We start from the raw sequence: 14,622 nt of genomic DNA, 5'->3' as shown, positions 1-14,622 counted from the left end.
AGGATTTCTTTCCTCAGCACTGCAATGAATGCAGTGAAAAGGCTACTACTATTCAATTCTGTGAGATATAGTTCTGAAGTAGGTCTATGTGCAGAAGACTATAGCCCAAATTATGGCCTTAATGCTGTGTGCTGAGTGTGTCTGTATAAGCTGAATTCCTTAATGGTGTTTACCTCTGTGATTTCGGTGCATTCCACAGTAGAACTGGTGAGGTATTTGTCCATCTGATGTAATTCTCACATAATCCATATGATTTATTGTGGATGTTAGAGAAAATCCTGAAAAATTAAGGTAATGATGCCATTCGGTTAATAGATGAAGTTATAATTCTATCTGTATTATTTTCCAGTAAGAAATCCTTGTGGAAGTAATAATGGGGGATGTGAACAGGTCTGTGTTCTCAGCCACAAAACTGATAATGATGGCCTAGGTTATCGCTGCAGGTGTATCCTGGGCTTTGACCTACATGTGGATGGACGACATTGTGTTGGTAAGAAAATGCCTTACAATTGTTGGAAGTAATGCTGCTCCATTAGCTCTAGAGCTGTTTCTAGAACATCTTTCCTCTCTTCAGTAGCTTCAACATAGTGAGGACTTTTTGTCTTTTCACCACAACTCTTTTTGACAGCTTTAAATGTATCATTTTTGCTGCTGTCCATTACAAGCCACAACTTAAACTCACCTCCTTTAGTGAGGATTTTGAGTTAAGTATGGAATGTGTGTAGACAGCTGTATGATTGAACTCTTAATCCTGAAATCAAACATGAATGCTTGCTAATATGCAGATTTTGCATGAGTTTGAACATATAAACCTGCTTTCCTGTGCAGTATTGTGCAGATTAGGTTTGTCTTCCCCCTTTGAGCACATAGCAAGTATAATAGATTGTTTTGGGGCTGTGTGTTTCTAGCAGCAATCTTCTGCTTCTTATTTGAGTGCAGAATTGTCACTGGTGCACGTTTACTATGAGTGTCTACTGAGAAAGTATGTCACATATATTGTCTATAATTTTAGTATTTGGTCATTCATTTATCTGGCTACCCCAGATATGTCTAGTTTTATGGTGGCTCGACCATAAATCCTGTGAGTTATTTTTTTATAGATTATTATAAAGACAAGACTACAGATGGTTATTTCTGCTTCCATAGGCATAATAATTTCTTTAAAAGTGTATTAGGACCACAGTAACAATGAAAGAAGAACACCTGACCACATCACCTAATATTCTGGATTGGGTTTTGGTTTACTTCCTCACTTTTTATATCTTGTCAGTATTTAAATCCCTATTTTCTCATTCTCCTTTTTTCCACTTCCAGGCTATTAGTGTTACCAAAATAAAACAAAGCTTTTCTTAATGCTCAGGTGTCCCCCCTTGTGAATCAGTAAAGTCTGTATCTGATTTTTCCTTTCACAGCTGTGCGACAGTTTCTGCTGTTTTCATCCCAGATGGCAGTGCGGGGAATCCCATTCAATCTTTCCACCCAGGAAGATGTGATCATACCTGTAACAGGGAGCCCTTCATACTTTGTTGGAATTGATTTCAGTGCTCAGGATGACACAATTTTTTTTTCAGACACAAGTAAAGACATGATCTATAAACAAAAAACGGATGGTTCAGGTGAGACTCATGCTTGGGAATTGTAATTATGGTAAGGACACTAATATATATTTTTCAAAAACAAATCATGAAATGTCACATTATGAGAAATACAGCTAAATCTCAATGTGACCTCAGTAACCTGAAAAATGTTTCTCAAAAATGTTTGTACAACTCATATTAAGCTTGTTGAATTCTCTTGTTTAACAAACTTGCTGAATGTATTTGTGAATGAACTATTTGTAGTACTTCTCACAACTGGTATTTGCCCTCACCAGTCTGTTTATTCAGACAAGTATGCCATTCAGTAGTAAGAAACTGTGTTTTTATTTTAATTTCCCTATTTGGAATGCAGGATGTTTGCTACTGTAATACAGAAAAAGAAGATAGACTTTGTGAGATTTTTGGAAATCCTATTTATGCTAGTGTAAAGAATGTTTCTTTCCAATTTATAATGATGATCAAATGTCAGCATATAGTCTTCTGCGCTTCTTACTGCCTTGGTCAGGTTAATGGTAGACTGCAGCTGACCATTACTATGCAAAGAGCAGGTAAAGTCTGGCTGTTGAGCAAGATGTTACTGCACTCACCTTACAGACTTTCATTTATAAAACCCTCAGTGTAAACTTAGTGACAGATTTTTCTCTGACCTTTGGTTAGTCTTTATTTCCCCTCTTTCCCAGTTGTGCTTGTGGAGATACACATTGTCTAGAGCAAAGAGCACTCCACTCTCTCCGTGATTATTGGTCTTTATATATTTACCGAAGGGAACCACAAGTTTCATCAATAGAATACTGCACTCATTATTTCCTCTGTTTCTAAGCATTTGCAACCATTATGTGTATTATAAATTCTAGGAAGAGAGATCTTGACTGCTAATAGAGTGGAAAGTGTTGAAGATCTAGCTTTTGACTGGATCTCAAAGAACCTCTACTGGACAGATCCTCGATACAGGAGCATTAGTGTGATGAGGCTGGTAGATAAATCCAGGAGAGCTATTGTTCAGAATTTAAATAACCCTCGTTCAATAGTGGTTCATCCTGTTATTGGGTAAGTTTAAGTTCCCTTTTTAAACTATATGTACAAATTCATGGTTTAAACAGAACTGCTGAGATCAGATTTACATCTGATTCTGGATTTTTGTTCTTTTCAAAATACCATCTCTTTTCAGTTGTCTTGTCTTTATTTCATTTGTTTTATTCCAGCCTAGGATTCAGCACCCAGAGGAAAGGGCATGGTGAAAGAGATTCCACATGACAGAAGAAAGAATTCTCTTTAAAAGCACTGTTCTTTACTCCTGTTCATTGATAAAAAGGCAAAACAACTTGGTTTCTTTGTATCATTCTCATAGTTGAAAGATGGAGTTTGCTCAATTGTTTTTAATACACTTTCAGTTCACAGACTGCTAACATTGGTTCTGTAGTTTTATCTCTCTGAATTTCTTTATTTGAACCATATCTGTATTGAACCCACATATCTGTATTTGATACAGACCTTAGAATATGTGACTCATACACAAAATAAAGCCCTACTTTTCTTTGATGGAAATGCTTACTTTCAAATTCCATACGCTGTGTTCTTTGCCAATGCCAAGACAGTGTTTCTTTCACTGCATAGTTTGGCTTTATAATGTTGTACTGAATTTCTTCATTCTTGGATATTGACTTTTCATGAGTAACCAAATACACAATTTTGAAACTAATCTCATAAGAATAATGTTAAACCTGGATCCTTGGATATCCCAACATTTTTTTCAGCTGCTTTATAAAATTATTTAACATTAACTTCAACTCTTTGATGGTAAGCATAAGTTAAATGGATCAGGAGAAAATTCTTTGTAGCATTCATGCTGGAAGATGCCTTTTTGATTGATTCTATTTCTCTGTCAGTAATTACATGAGAACCTTAACAGTTTTAACCAAGATATGGGTATTTTATATCTGAAGGACTTTCAAATACTTACAAATATAATACTTACAAAGATTCTGGTTGTTGTATACAGGATATATATGAATTGTCGGTACTACTGCCAGTTGAGGAGAAGGACAACATGAAATGGTATCTTTTTAAGTTATGTGAAAGATGTCATACAAAGAAAAATGTTAATGCTGTTTCAAATGTTTGCTCTGTTTAATCAAATCATATAATTTATTTTGTATGTCTTCTGATATGTGTCCTTTCAGGTATATATTCTGGACAGATTGGTTCCGTCCAGCAAAAATCATGAGGGCCTGGAGCGATGGATCCCATGCCCTGCCAATTGTCAATACAACGCTAGGCTGGCCTAATGGCCTCGCCATTGACTGGAGGTATGGGCAACACAAAGAGGCTATTTTTGAGCAAAGATGTTTCTTCCTTTAAACTGTTAGGGAGTAAAAATAAAGGAATGATAACAGATTGCATGCACTGGTACTCTTTTCTTGAAGACCTCATCTTTCAATTGGTTGAAAAGCCTTAAAATAAAAGGTTTTCTCAGAATCCCTCCCCACTTACCCTTACCTTCTAACCTACCTTACCTTTAACCTACCTTCTTGTAGGTTAAAGATCATTATTTAAGAAAATGCTACTGCTTCATAATGGCTATAATGTCACTCAAAAAGAGATAACACTTTCATTATTTCTAGTTCTCTGAGGTTGTACTGGGTGGATGCTTTTTTTGATAAAATTGAGCACAGCACCTTTGATGGGCTCGACAGACGGACTCTTGAGCATATTACTCAGATGACTCACCCATTTGGCCTTACAATTTTTGGAGGTAAGTCTGGCACTGAAAAATAATATCTATCATTATTACAGATTTTTTTTTTTCATATGATGTGTGAGTTTGTGACATAAAATGACAGAGATTTTGCAATACTGGTTTTCTCAAAAAGCACTCCTGAAAATTTCTACTAAAAATATGTATTTAGTATTTCTTGCTTGTTTTTAGAACTGGTTTAATGTATATTTATTTTAAAATAGTTTTAGATAGGTCAGGTAATTCATGTAGTGCAACAAGTCAGATATGCTGTACTAATTAGAGCTTCCAAGGTGAGCTATTCATGCTGAACAGACAAAGTGAATGAACACTCCAGAGATGGTCAACACTTCAGGATTTCTAATAATTATATGTAAAGTTTATTACTGAATTTATGTTGTATCTGAAGAAAGATCTCAGTATGTGACCCTTTTTGACTGTGTATTAAAATATCTTCAAAAATACTCTAAAATTTTCTGTGAAGTAGTCTTAATGGATTACTTTAAATTGCCTTGGAATTTGAAATTCTAGTTGGGTTTGTTATGTGTCAATTTCAGTAAAATTTGAGAAGGCTTTCCTAAATTATGTCTGCCTGTGACTGAAGGCTCACTTTGACAGCATTATAAGTGGTGAAGGTCCTTTTGTCTTTTTCATGAAACAGTTATGAAAAATGGTTAAATTTTCATGAAAAATCCTCTAGGGTTTTTTTATGATACTTGATCTTTTATGTCATATTTCTGTATAATATGTTATTTTTCAAAACAGGTTATGCCTATTTCACTGATTGGAGACTTGGTGGAATAGTTCGAGTAAGGAAGTCTGATGGAGGAGAAATGACTATTATTAGGAGGGGCATTAGTAACATTATGCATGTTAAAGCCTACGACGCTCATTCCCAAATAGGTGAGCCCCTTTCTTCTACAGAGGGAGGATATGAAATAGGAAATAAGAGACAAAATGTCAGGACAGCAGATTTCCAGCTTCAAATCTATAAATGGCTTCAGTGAATTATAACTGACATGCAAAGGAGGCAGCACAGGCACTTGGAATCACATGTTGATTATTTCCAGTTGTTTAAATCTGTTGTATTATCGTATCACTGCTTTGTGACTAGATGCAATTTCCCTCTACCCCTTCTGTTACTGTACTTAACAAGTGAGCAAAATGAAATTATGATTCATTGTGTTTTGTGTAATTGTATCACCAACTACAACTTTGTATTTCTCCTTTTCTGGTAGAAGTTTTATTTAAACTAAATTATTTATTTTGAGGAATTGGGTAAATGTTTACTAATCAAACTACTATTCTTCAAGTAATTACTATGTACAAATCACTATTTTAAATTTTTAATTTTTTAATTTTTTAAATGGTGATTTATAAATTGTATTTTCTTAACTTCTATGTGATTCTATGATCTAAGCCAAGGATTTGGTATTGTAGTTGATTTTGTGAAACAGCCAATGCACTCATCAAACATGATTAAAATTGAAGGCTCACTGACTACTTGGTATTGAAATATTGCATCTGGTCTCGCAGCCTTGGTCAGACAGAGGTTGTCTTTTGTGGTAGTATACTTATTTCCAGACAGTTGCTGAAAATTGTCAGAAAATTGGATAAAATTTAATTGGAAGCTGTGTTTTCAGCTTCCATAAACATTTGTGTCAGGAAGAGTATACAGAATGCAACACTTCTTTTATGTTACTGCCACTATTGCTGTCAATGAGTTTGACCTTGTTGTGCAGTGTATGCAAAACCAGGACTTGCTACAGCACTTTTTTTTACAGTTATTGTGCACTTTTAATAGTTCCCAAGATGTTATCTGTAGTGTGTGCATTGATCTTCTCTATCACTTTTTAAGGCTCTAACTACTGTAATAGAGGAACAAATCCCAATGGAGACTGCAGCCATTTCTGCTTCCCCGTGCCAAACTTTCAGAGAGTTTGTGGATGTCCTTATGGCATGAAGCTGGCTCCAAATCAACTGGCATGTGTTGAAGATCCATCCAATGAGCCCCCCACTTTGCAGTGTGGCTCTTACTCGTTTTCCTGTGGTAATGGAAGATGTGTGCCTCAATACTATCAGTGTGATGGTGTTGATGATTGCCATGATAACAGTGATGAACAAAACTGTGGTTCTTTAAGTAAGTAATCCCTGTAATCTGCACTGCAGTTAGTGCTCCTTGTTTGCAGTTCAGGAAATGTAATGAGTCAATATGGCTTCATTGGAATAAGCTACAATTTTTTAGGGTTGCATCTATGAATAAATCCTGGAATCTTCCTGGGAAAATAGTTACTTTAGAAATTACTTGGAATAAAATTACTTTGAAAATTATATCAAAGTAATACAGGATTCAGTACCAGCCACCTAAACAATGCATGAAAATATTCATATCTCGCTATTCTCAAAATTCAATTTACAGAATAACAAAAATGTATTTTCTAAAGAAAAATGTTGTCTTTATTTTTTTTTTTTTTTTTTTTTTTTTTTTTGGTAAATTTTGAAAGATATTGGGCTATCAATAGCTTGCCTACTTTGGATGCATGGAGAGGATCAAGCCATTTAGTAAAGATGAAGATACTTATAAAATAGCACTATAAGAAAAATAACAAAACCATATGAATTGCCTAACCTTCCTCTAAGATTAAAGCACCTTTTATTTCACTTAACATCAGAATAAAATATTTATTTTTCTTAATATTTGGACAATGCCGATCCATTTGTTACATCTGGATTTTAACAATTAAGTAAATTAAAAGCACAGTGGTTCATTTCCTGGTTTTACAGTAAGATGTCTTGCACAAAATATTTTGTTGTTCAAGTAAACTGAGAGAACAGTGAGATAATCACAGTTGACAAGGCATTGAAGAGAGGATAAGATACTGAATATATCGAAGAGGCTTTTATGGCATATCTGGTACTTCTTCAGTGTTAATTCTTTTAAATCACAAACATGAAAATAGGACACAGTAGTAAAATCTGCTCCCTAATGCACAGGACTAACTAGTATTACTGAGGTATAAATTATTTCTTATTAATGGGCCATTTTATCATAACTAGAATATCTTTTGGGGAAAGGTATAGAGCAAATGGTTACTAGAAGAAGTTAGATTTCTTGTTCTTTAGATTGCTGTAGAGTGCTTAACTGTGTAATCTTTTTATTGCTTCTTGCAGTTTAAGAAAGTTTGTAAGTATTCAGTTCTGCAGGATGTTGCATAACAGACATTTTAATTCTAAGCAGTGTGCACTTCAGAATTTGATGCATATTTTTGGCATTCTGTAAGTGTAATAAATGTACTGATAACTGTTGCAGGAAAGGCAAGTTTTGGAGATCTTTATAAAGATTTTTTTTTTTTTTTTTTTTGTTCAGACAATACTTGTGCTTCTTCAGCTTTTACCTGTGCCAACGGACAGTGTATTCCAGGTCACTGGCATTGTGATACACATAATGACTGTTTTGATGGCAGTGATGAATTGCATTGTCCTACACAAGGACCCTCTTCATGCCCTGCAACCCACTTCACCTGTGATAATAGAAGATGTATTCCAAGAATCTGGCTATGTGATACTGATAATGACTGTGGTGATGGCTCAGACGAAAAAAACTGCAGTGAGTATCATGTTTATCTGTTTTTATAGTCAACTGTGCATATCTTCATAGACATATCTGCTGGTATAAGGATGAGAAATAAAATTGGGAAAAAAGGGCTAGTATCTAATTTAGATTGATATTTTGTTGTCCTTAAGATATGGAAAACTTGTCTAATTTGAAGATCCAAAGGCCAAGTAGAATGCAGAAAAATAATAAAAAAAATAAAAAGGGGCAAATGTGATAATCATATCATGGTGCTGCATAATGTCATCCCCTGTAATTACCAAAAAGCAGTTAAAACTGAGATGTTTTAAACACCTACTTCATAAGTGATCTCACTGATGGCTAATGGTGTAGTCAGCTAACCTAGGCTGGAAGTTTTTACTAGAAGTAAGATAGCTTTCTATTTCTCACTATGTGGAATCTTTTGTTTATTTTCCATGAGCCTGAGCCTACATACAAATGAATAATTAACTGATATTAATTTGTTAGTACTTATAATTTATATGATTGCTAGTTGCTGTATTATATGCTGCAAGTTAGGGATAATGTTCTACTTTCTCAGCAATATGCTGATTTCAAAAGAGAGGGAAGAAACACATTTGCATTTATTGTCATTCTTAATAGCTTTCACAGGTACTTGTGAGCCCAGGCAATTCCAGTGTCCAGACCATCGCTGTATTGACCCATTCTATGTCTGCGACGGAGACAAAGATTGTATAGATGGTGCTGATGAGCATGACTGCAGTAAGTGTAACTTTATTTGTTGAATGCCTCTTTACTGTTTCCTCACACTTGCCCCTAAAGGAGTCTTTGGGGATCTCATATTACCAGCTCCAAGACAGCAGAATGCATAATAAACCTGTCCATAAATTAATCCTGTTTGTGGTGCTTTTGATCTCTGGGCTGCTTGTAGAGGGCTGAAATCTGTTTCCTCTGTTTTCTGCGAATTACAAAGTCACTGCATTTTCTGTGTCTCAGGGAAATTATGGTCTTCAGTGGAATTGATACCATATCAGATTTAAGCATCTGTAGGGTAAATCTGATGCAGTCTAGCTCTGTAAAAGAAATAAATAACATTCAGTATTTTTAAATTTTGTAGTATATAACTGCAGTGCCACAGAGTTTAAATGTCTAAGTGGAGACCAGTGTATCAGCACCTACTACCAGTGTGATGGTGTCTTTGACTGTAACGATCACTCAGACGAGGCTGATTGCCGTAAGTATATTGATGCTGAAAGAAAGACTTCAGTTATTAAGTGATGCTTCTGGAACTTTCCTTTAATCTGCTATGTCAAATACTGCCTATGAAATCTTAATATTCTTTTCAGGGAAACTTGTCTTTACATCATCTTCCTGAGCCGGAATTTCAAACACGGGTTCCAGCGCAGAATGTCATAGAATCATAGAATGGCTTGGGTTGGAAGGAACCTTAAAGGTCATCTAATTTCAATCCCCCTGCCATGGGTAGAGACACCTTTCACTAGACCAGGTTGCTCAAAGCCCCATCCCACCTGGTCTTGAACACTTCCAGGGATATGGCATCCACAACTTCTCTGGAAAACTTGTTCCAGTGCTTCACCATCCTCACAATAAAGAATTTATTCCTAATATCTAATCTAAACTTGTTTTCTTTTGGTGTGAAGCCATTCCTCTTTGTCCTCTAACTACATGCCCTTGTAAAAATTTTCTCCCCATCTTTCAGTACTTGAAGGGAGTCTATATGAAAGGCCACAATTAGGTCACCCCCAAGCTTGCTGTTTTCCAGGCTGAACAATTTCAATTCTTTTAGTCTTTTCTTGTAGGAGAGGTGCTTCATCCCTGTAATCATCTTGGAGTAGACTAAGCAGATTATGCTGGCAAGAGTAGTTGGTCCAAGCAAAGAGGACGGTTCCTTTTGGCTACAACATTTTGTTATACTTGGCATTTCAGTCTCAGGATTTTAAAGTAAAATAAAGTCTATTAATCTGGAAAACCTGGTATTCATGAGAGTTAGATTAAAACTTTTTTTGGAGTAATTTTTATACTTAAATTAGTTAAAATGTTACAACATATGGTGGTAAAAGAGAAACTGATTTTCTGTAGCTTTGGGCAGGTACATAGGTATAAATATGTGCTTGTTCAAAGTATAACAATAGTTGAATTGCCTTGTTGACCACATTATAAAGTAGGAGTTAAGTTAGTCACATTTTGAAATGTCATATAGATTGATTGACTGTGATTCTATGTCCTGATCTGAAAGCAATGCATTTCTTAATAGCACTGTAACGAGTTATATAAAAGATGAACTGAACATAGTGGTTTTGCTTCTCTGTCTAAAATTGAAACAGCTTCTGAACTGTTGAATGTCACTGTTCTAGCTACAAGACCACCAGGGATGTGCCACCAGAATGAATTCCAGTGTCAATCAGATGGCAGTTGTGTTCCTCATAACTGGGAATGTGATGGCCACGTTGATTGTGCAGATGGCTCAGATGAACATCACAGGTGTCCTGCCAGAACATGTCCTCCGTCGCTTTTCCGCTGTGATAATGGCAATTGTGTGTATCGAGCGTGGATCTGTGATGGTGATAACGACTGCAGGGATATGAGCGATGAGAGAGATTGTCCAACTCAACCTTTCCGGTGCCCCAGCTGGCAGTGGCAGTGTCCAGGTCACAGTATCTGTGTGAATCTCAGCAAAGTATGTGATAATTCTGCTGATTGTCCTAATGGAGCTGATGAATCCCCGTTGTGCAGTAAGTTACTCTTCAAGTATCTACTGTGGACTATGTGTCATGTCTTCAGAAAGAAATGGAATATTCAGCATGCTCTATTTAATGTCACAATGTTTCTGGCAGAAATGTAAGCACAGTGTAATTTGAGCTCAGATTTCTAAGTGGAACTTGTTTTCAGTGAAAAGAGACTACAATGATGACTAAGGAATTAATTTGCTATGTCCAATCTTGTGCTCTGAATTCTAGTGTGACTTCCACTGATTTTAGATTTTTATATAACTACATGGGAATTTGTCTTCCTGGACACATTCACTAAAGCATAATATGCTTTATATTCAGATGAAATGTGATTCAATCTTTAATATTCTCTTTTAATTTTTTAACTTCAAGAATCATGATTAAAATCAAGAAGTTAATGTGTAGCCAGAATTTGTATATATGTTGATTATGAATTGATTTAAACATAATCTTTTTCTTTCCTTCTTTCCTCCTTCTTCTCTTTAATCAATGCACATTCTCAGATGAACCCCAGCCAGGTATGATTATAAAATATTTTAAATTATTATTTATACAGCTTTAGGATTGGAGTGGTACAGTGAATTTTCATATATTTCCAGCTATTTTTGAAAAAGTTGTATATAATTAGACAGCTTTCTGTTTGGCATTCATTTGATGGGATTCAGTGCATGTGATGTTATTACCTGCCTTAATGTGCACTGTGTAGCTTGCATTTTGCATAAGGACCACAGTCCATTCTCACACTGCATAACTGATGATTCTGCAGTCATTTTAGTAGCAGTCTTTGGCTAATAATGCAATTGTAAAGACTTATATTTATCATAGGAAGCATTTGTTGACTATTTGCTTTTGTCTTTCCCCAACCCAACTTCAGATCAGGAAAGCTGCTCTGACAATAATGCTGGCTGCACTCATGAATGTATTCAAGGACCTTTTGGAGCTCAGTGTACCTGTCCTATTGGATACCAGCTTGCAAATGACTCCAAGACCTGTGAAGATATTAATGAATGTGACCCTCCAGGCTTTTGTAGTCAGCACTGTTATAATGAGAGAGGATCTTTTAGGTGTTATTGTGATGAAGGATACATTCTAGAAGCCAATGGGAGGACTTGTAAAGCAGCAGGTGAGAAACATTGATGTCAGTCTAAGAATGACAGCAGTACCTGAAAACTGTCCAGCTTTGTGTTTCAGTTTGAAAGATAGGAAGGTGGGAACCTCCCTTGGAATGGAAAATAATACCCCCTTCCCTCCAAATTATTTTAACTTTGAAATTAAGGGGCTTTCAGGCAACGATATGGGAAAAGCAGTAATAGTTCTTTATTAATATATATATACACATGTAGATGTATTTAACAAGACAAGCAACCAACAGCAGGGGCAGCAGCACCAAAGCGAACCCAACCCAGCCCAACCCAGCCCAAGCCAACCCAACCCAAGCCAACCCAAGCCAACCCAACCCAACCCAACCCAACCCAACCCAACCCAACCCAACCCAACCCAACCCATCCCAACCCAACCCAACCCAACCCAACCCAACCCAACCCAGCCCAACCCAACCCAGCCCAACCCGAGCAGCAGCCCCGGGGCCGCCTTCGCTCGGCTGCGGGCGCTTCCCCTTGGGTGCAGTTCCGGGCACGGCCGGCAGGGGCGCTGCGGGCCCCGGCCCGGCAGGGCGGCTGCGATGGTTCCCCTGCGCCGGCAGGGGGCGCTGTGGCGCGAGCTCGGCCACGTCTCCCTCAGGGGGCGATGGCGGCGGGCTGGGCGGGGAGGCGGCTGCGGAGGGAACCTCGGAGCGGCCGCTGGAACCCCAGAGCAGCAAGCGAAATGTATCAGAATCTCCACGGTTGTAGCAGGAGACATAGGGGTTTGACGGCAGGCAGGGGTGCGGGGTTAGAGTGTAGCGAAAACCCAGAGCAATGCCAGAAAAACGGCAGGGCTGGGCAGCGGCAGCCCAGCCCCGTGCAGCCAGGAGAGGCTCCTTTGGAGCGGGCTCAGGGTCCCGGGTTTTCCCCTGAGGCACTCAGGTACATGGTGAAAATCCTTTCTAGTGAGGTAGGCTGTTAATAAGGTGCCAGTCCAACAGCTGCTCTTACAAGCAGAGGCTCACTCACAGTAAGGAAGAAGCAGTACCGGGCTGGGCCGTGGCAGTGGCAATAGCTCGACCGAGCGTCCTCCTGTGATGCTGCGGGCATAAAGAGCAAGACGAGCTCCGCCAACCCAGCCCCTCACTCCCCAGCCAAAATGTCTGGCTATTGCTGCCCTTCCCGAGAGAATGCCCCTCAGCTAGATAAGGCAGCCAGCTGCACCATCCCCCTTCTCCTTCCCTATGTTCTTTGTCTCTCTTAAGTACTAGTTGTTACTGTCTCTTAGCAACAAATGGGAGAAATTTCCCTGAAAGAAACCAATTCCCTAAAAGAAAGCAAAAAGTCCTAACCCCTAACACTTTGCCATTATGATATTTTTCTCTTTTAAAAAAGTTGATGTAAACAGCCATTTAGAGCTGTTTATAGCAGATGACCTTGAGAATTGTAAACTGTCAGCTGTAGGGTTAATTAGAAACTAATATTTCATTGAAATAGTATATTTAAATGAACATTGTTATTTTTAGCCTGCAATGGTCAAAAAGAATGTTTTGAAGAAAAGCAAATCTAGAGACTTGTAAGCCATAGGCCAAAATAAACTGTTCATAACGTTCAATGCTCATAAAGTATTTAAATCCGAGTACTTACCTGGTGCTTATGCTATATACTTTTCTCATTTGTAAGGAGCAAACATCACTGATATAGCCTAGATGCCTGTTGTTCTCTGTCTCTTTTGTACTACACTGACAGGGCAAAGGAGCCATAAACCTAGTGGAATTCGTCTCTACCGGTTTCCTGGTTTAGGAATATAGTCAGGTTGTGGAAGACACTTGCATTTTCCCTGCACATAGGCTTGGCCGTTACTAATAGGGAGTTTCTTGTACTTTGCTGTCTTTATGGCTTTTACTCTTCAGTTGTTTTTCATCAGCTTATCTGTGCAAGCTAATTACAGCAGTTTATGGCTTTCCTGTAATCTGTTTCTTCTCCCTTGTTCCCACATGGTCTCAAGGGGGAAACAAGAGAAGGTAGGTTACAAAGGAGGGAGACCAGGCTGAGTAGATTAATTGGAGGTACCAAAAACTTTGGGAGTTGAATCAGGAGTAGGAGATGAAAGAGGTTTATGGAGGAACGAGTGTTGGATGTCAGCAGCAAACTGGTTAGACAGGGTGGAATAGGACCCAAGGTCCTGATAGGAGCCTGGAAAGGGAAATCTGTAAAAAGAGTTATGGAGAAAAGCTAAGGTAGATTTAAAAGTCAGGATGGACAGACTGGATATGATAGTGTATCTTGGCCTAAGAATTGATTTGAATTTGTCCTTTCAATATGTATGTCTAGATACTACAGTTTTGATGCTATAAAGTCATGTTAAATTACTCAGTATTTATTTTTCTCCCAGTTACTGTTGAATAGCTCATTGGTTTATTTTAATTTCTATTCCTCTGACAGAATCTGGGAATCTTCTTTTGCTGGTGACAAGTCGTAACCAAATTGTTGTGGATAACATCACTTCTCAGTCACACAGTATTTATTCTCTGGTTCGGGATGGGACAAATATTGTGGCTATTGATTTTGATTCAGTCACAGATCGTATCTTTTGGTCTGATACAACACAGGATAAAATTTGGAGTTCTTACCAAAATGGGACTGACCGAAAAATAGTAAGTTTTGCTGAGTAAGTTTTCTTGTCTTTTGTGGAGAGAAAGTGAAGACACTGTATCTTCAGTTAACAAAGGAGAAGAGGGAAATCCAAATATAGTAAGAAGAGAGATAACAAAGTGAAACAACTTTATAGATGCGAAGCTAACATTTCATGTAGCTGTTTGAAAAGGGAAACTGAATGCTTTCAAGAAGTCCTTTTTTAGACATCAAAATATGAACTGGTTTT

At 37.7% G+C, this 14,622-nt stretch overlaps 1 protein-coding gene across 6 annotated transcripts in view; it reads left to right on the top strand.

Annotated features, from left to right (window-relative positions):
* LRP2 (LDL receptor related protein 2) overlaps window positions 1-14,622 on the top strand; it is a 112,558-nt gene that overhangs the window by 39,356 nt on the left and 58,580 nt on the right. For 4 of the 6 annotated variants that reach the window (XM_072932210.1, XM_072932209.1, XM_030277434.4 and 1 more), the window contains exons 15-28: window positions 350-490; window positions 1,413-1,616; window positions 2,453-2,645; window positions 3,779-3,904; window positions 4,220-4,350; window positions 5,098-5,235; window positions 6,191-6,472; window positions 7,700-7,939; window positions 8,549-8,668; window positions 9,024-9,140; window positions 10,282-10,659; window positions 11,160-11,174; window positions 11,531-11,779; window positions 14,184-14,395. In XM_072932210.1, the coding sequence (XP_072788311.1) occupies window positions 350-490; window positions 1,413-1,616; window positions 2,453-2,645; window positions 3,779-3,904; window positions 4,220-4,350; window positions 5,098-5,235; window positions 6,191-6,472; window positions 7,700-7,939; window positions 8,549-8,668; window positions 9,024-9,140; window positions 10,282-10,659; window positions 11,160-11,174; window positions 11,531-11,779; window positions 14,184-14,395 (2,546 nt within the window). The remainder of the gene's footprint in view (window positions 1-349; window positions 491-1,412; window positions 1,617-2,452; window positions 2,646-3,778; window positions 3,905-4,219; window positions 4,351-5,097; window positions 5,236-6,190; window positions 6,473-7,699; window positions 7,940-8,548; window positions 8,669-9,023; window positions 9,141-10,281; window positions 10,660-11,159; window positions 11,175-11,530; window positions 11,780-14,183; window positions 14,396-14,622) is intronic. The other 2 variants (XM_072932211.1, XM_072932212.1) reach the window with 1 other exon arrangement.

The sequence above is a fragment of the Taeniopygia guttata genome, chromosome 7 (assembly GCF_048771995.1).
Source record: "Taeniopygia guttata chromosome 7, bTaeGut7.mat, whole genome shotgun sequence".
NCBI classification, from domain to species: domain Eukaryota; kingdom Metazoa; phylum Chordata; class Aves; order Passeriformes; family Estrildidae; genus Taeniopygia; species Taeniopygia guttata.
The sequence above is the reverse complement of the archived record's forward strand: the minus strand, read 5'-3'. Positions and strand labels throughout refer to the sequence as shown.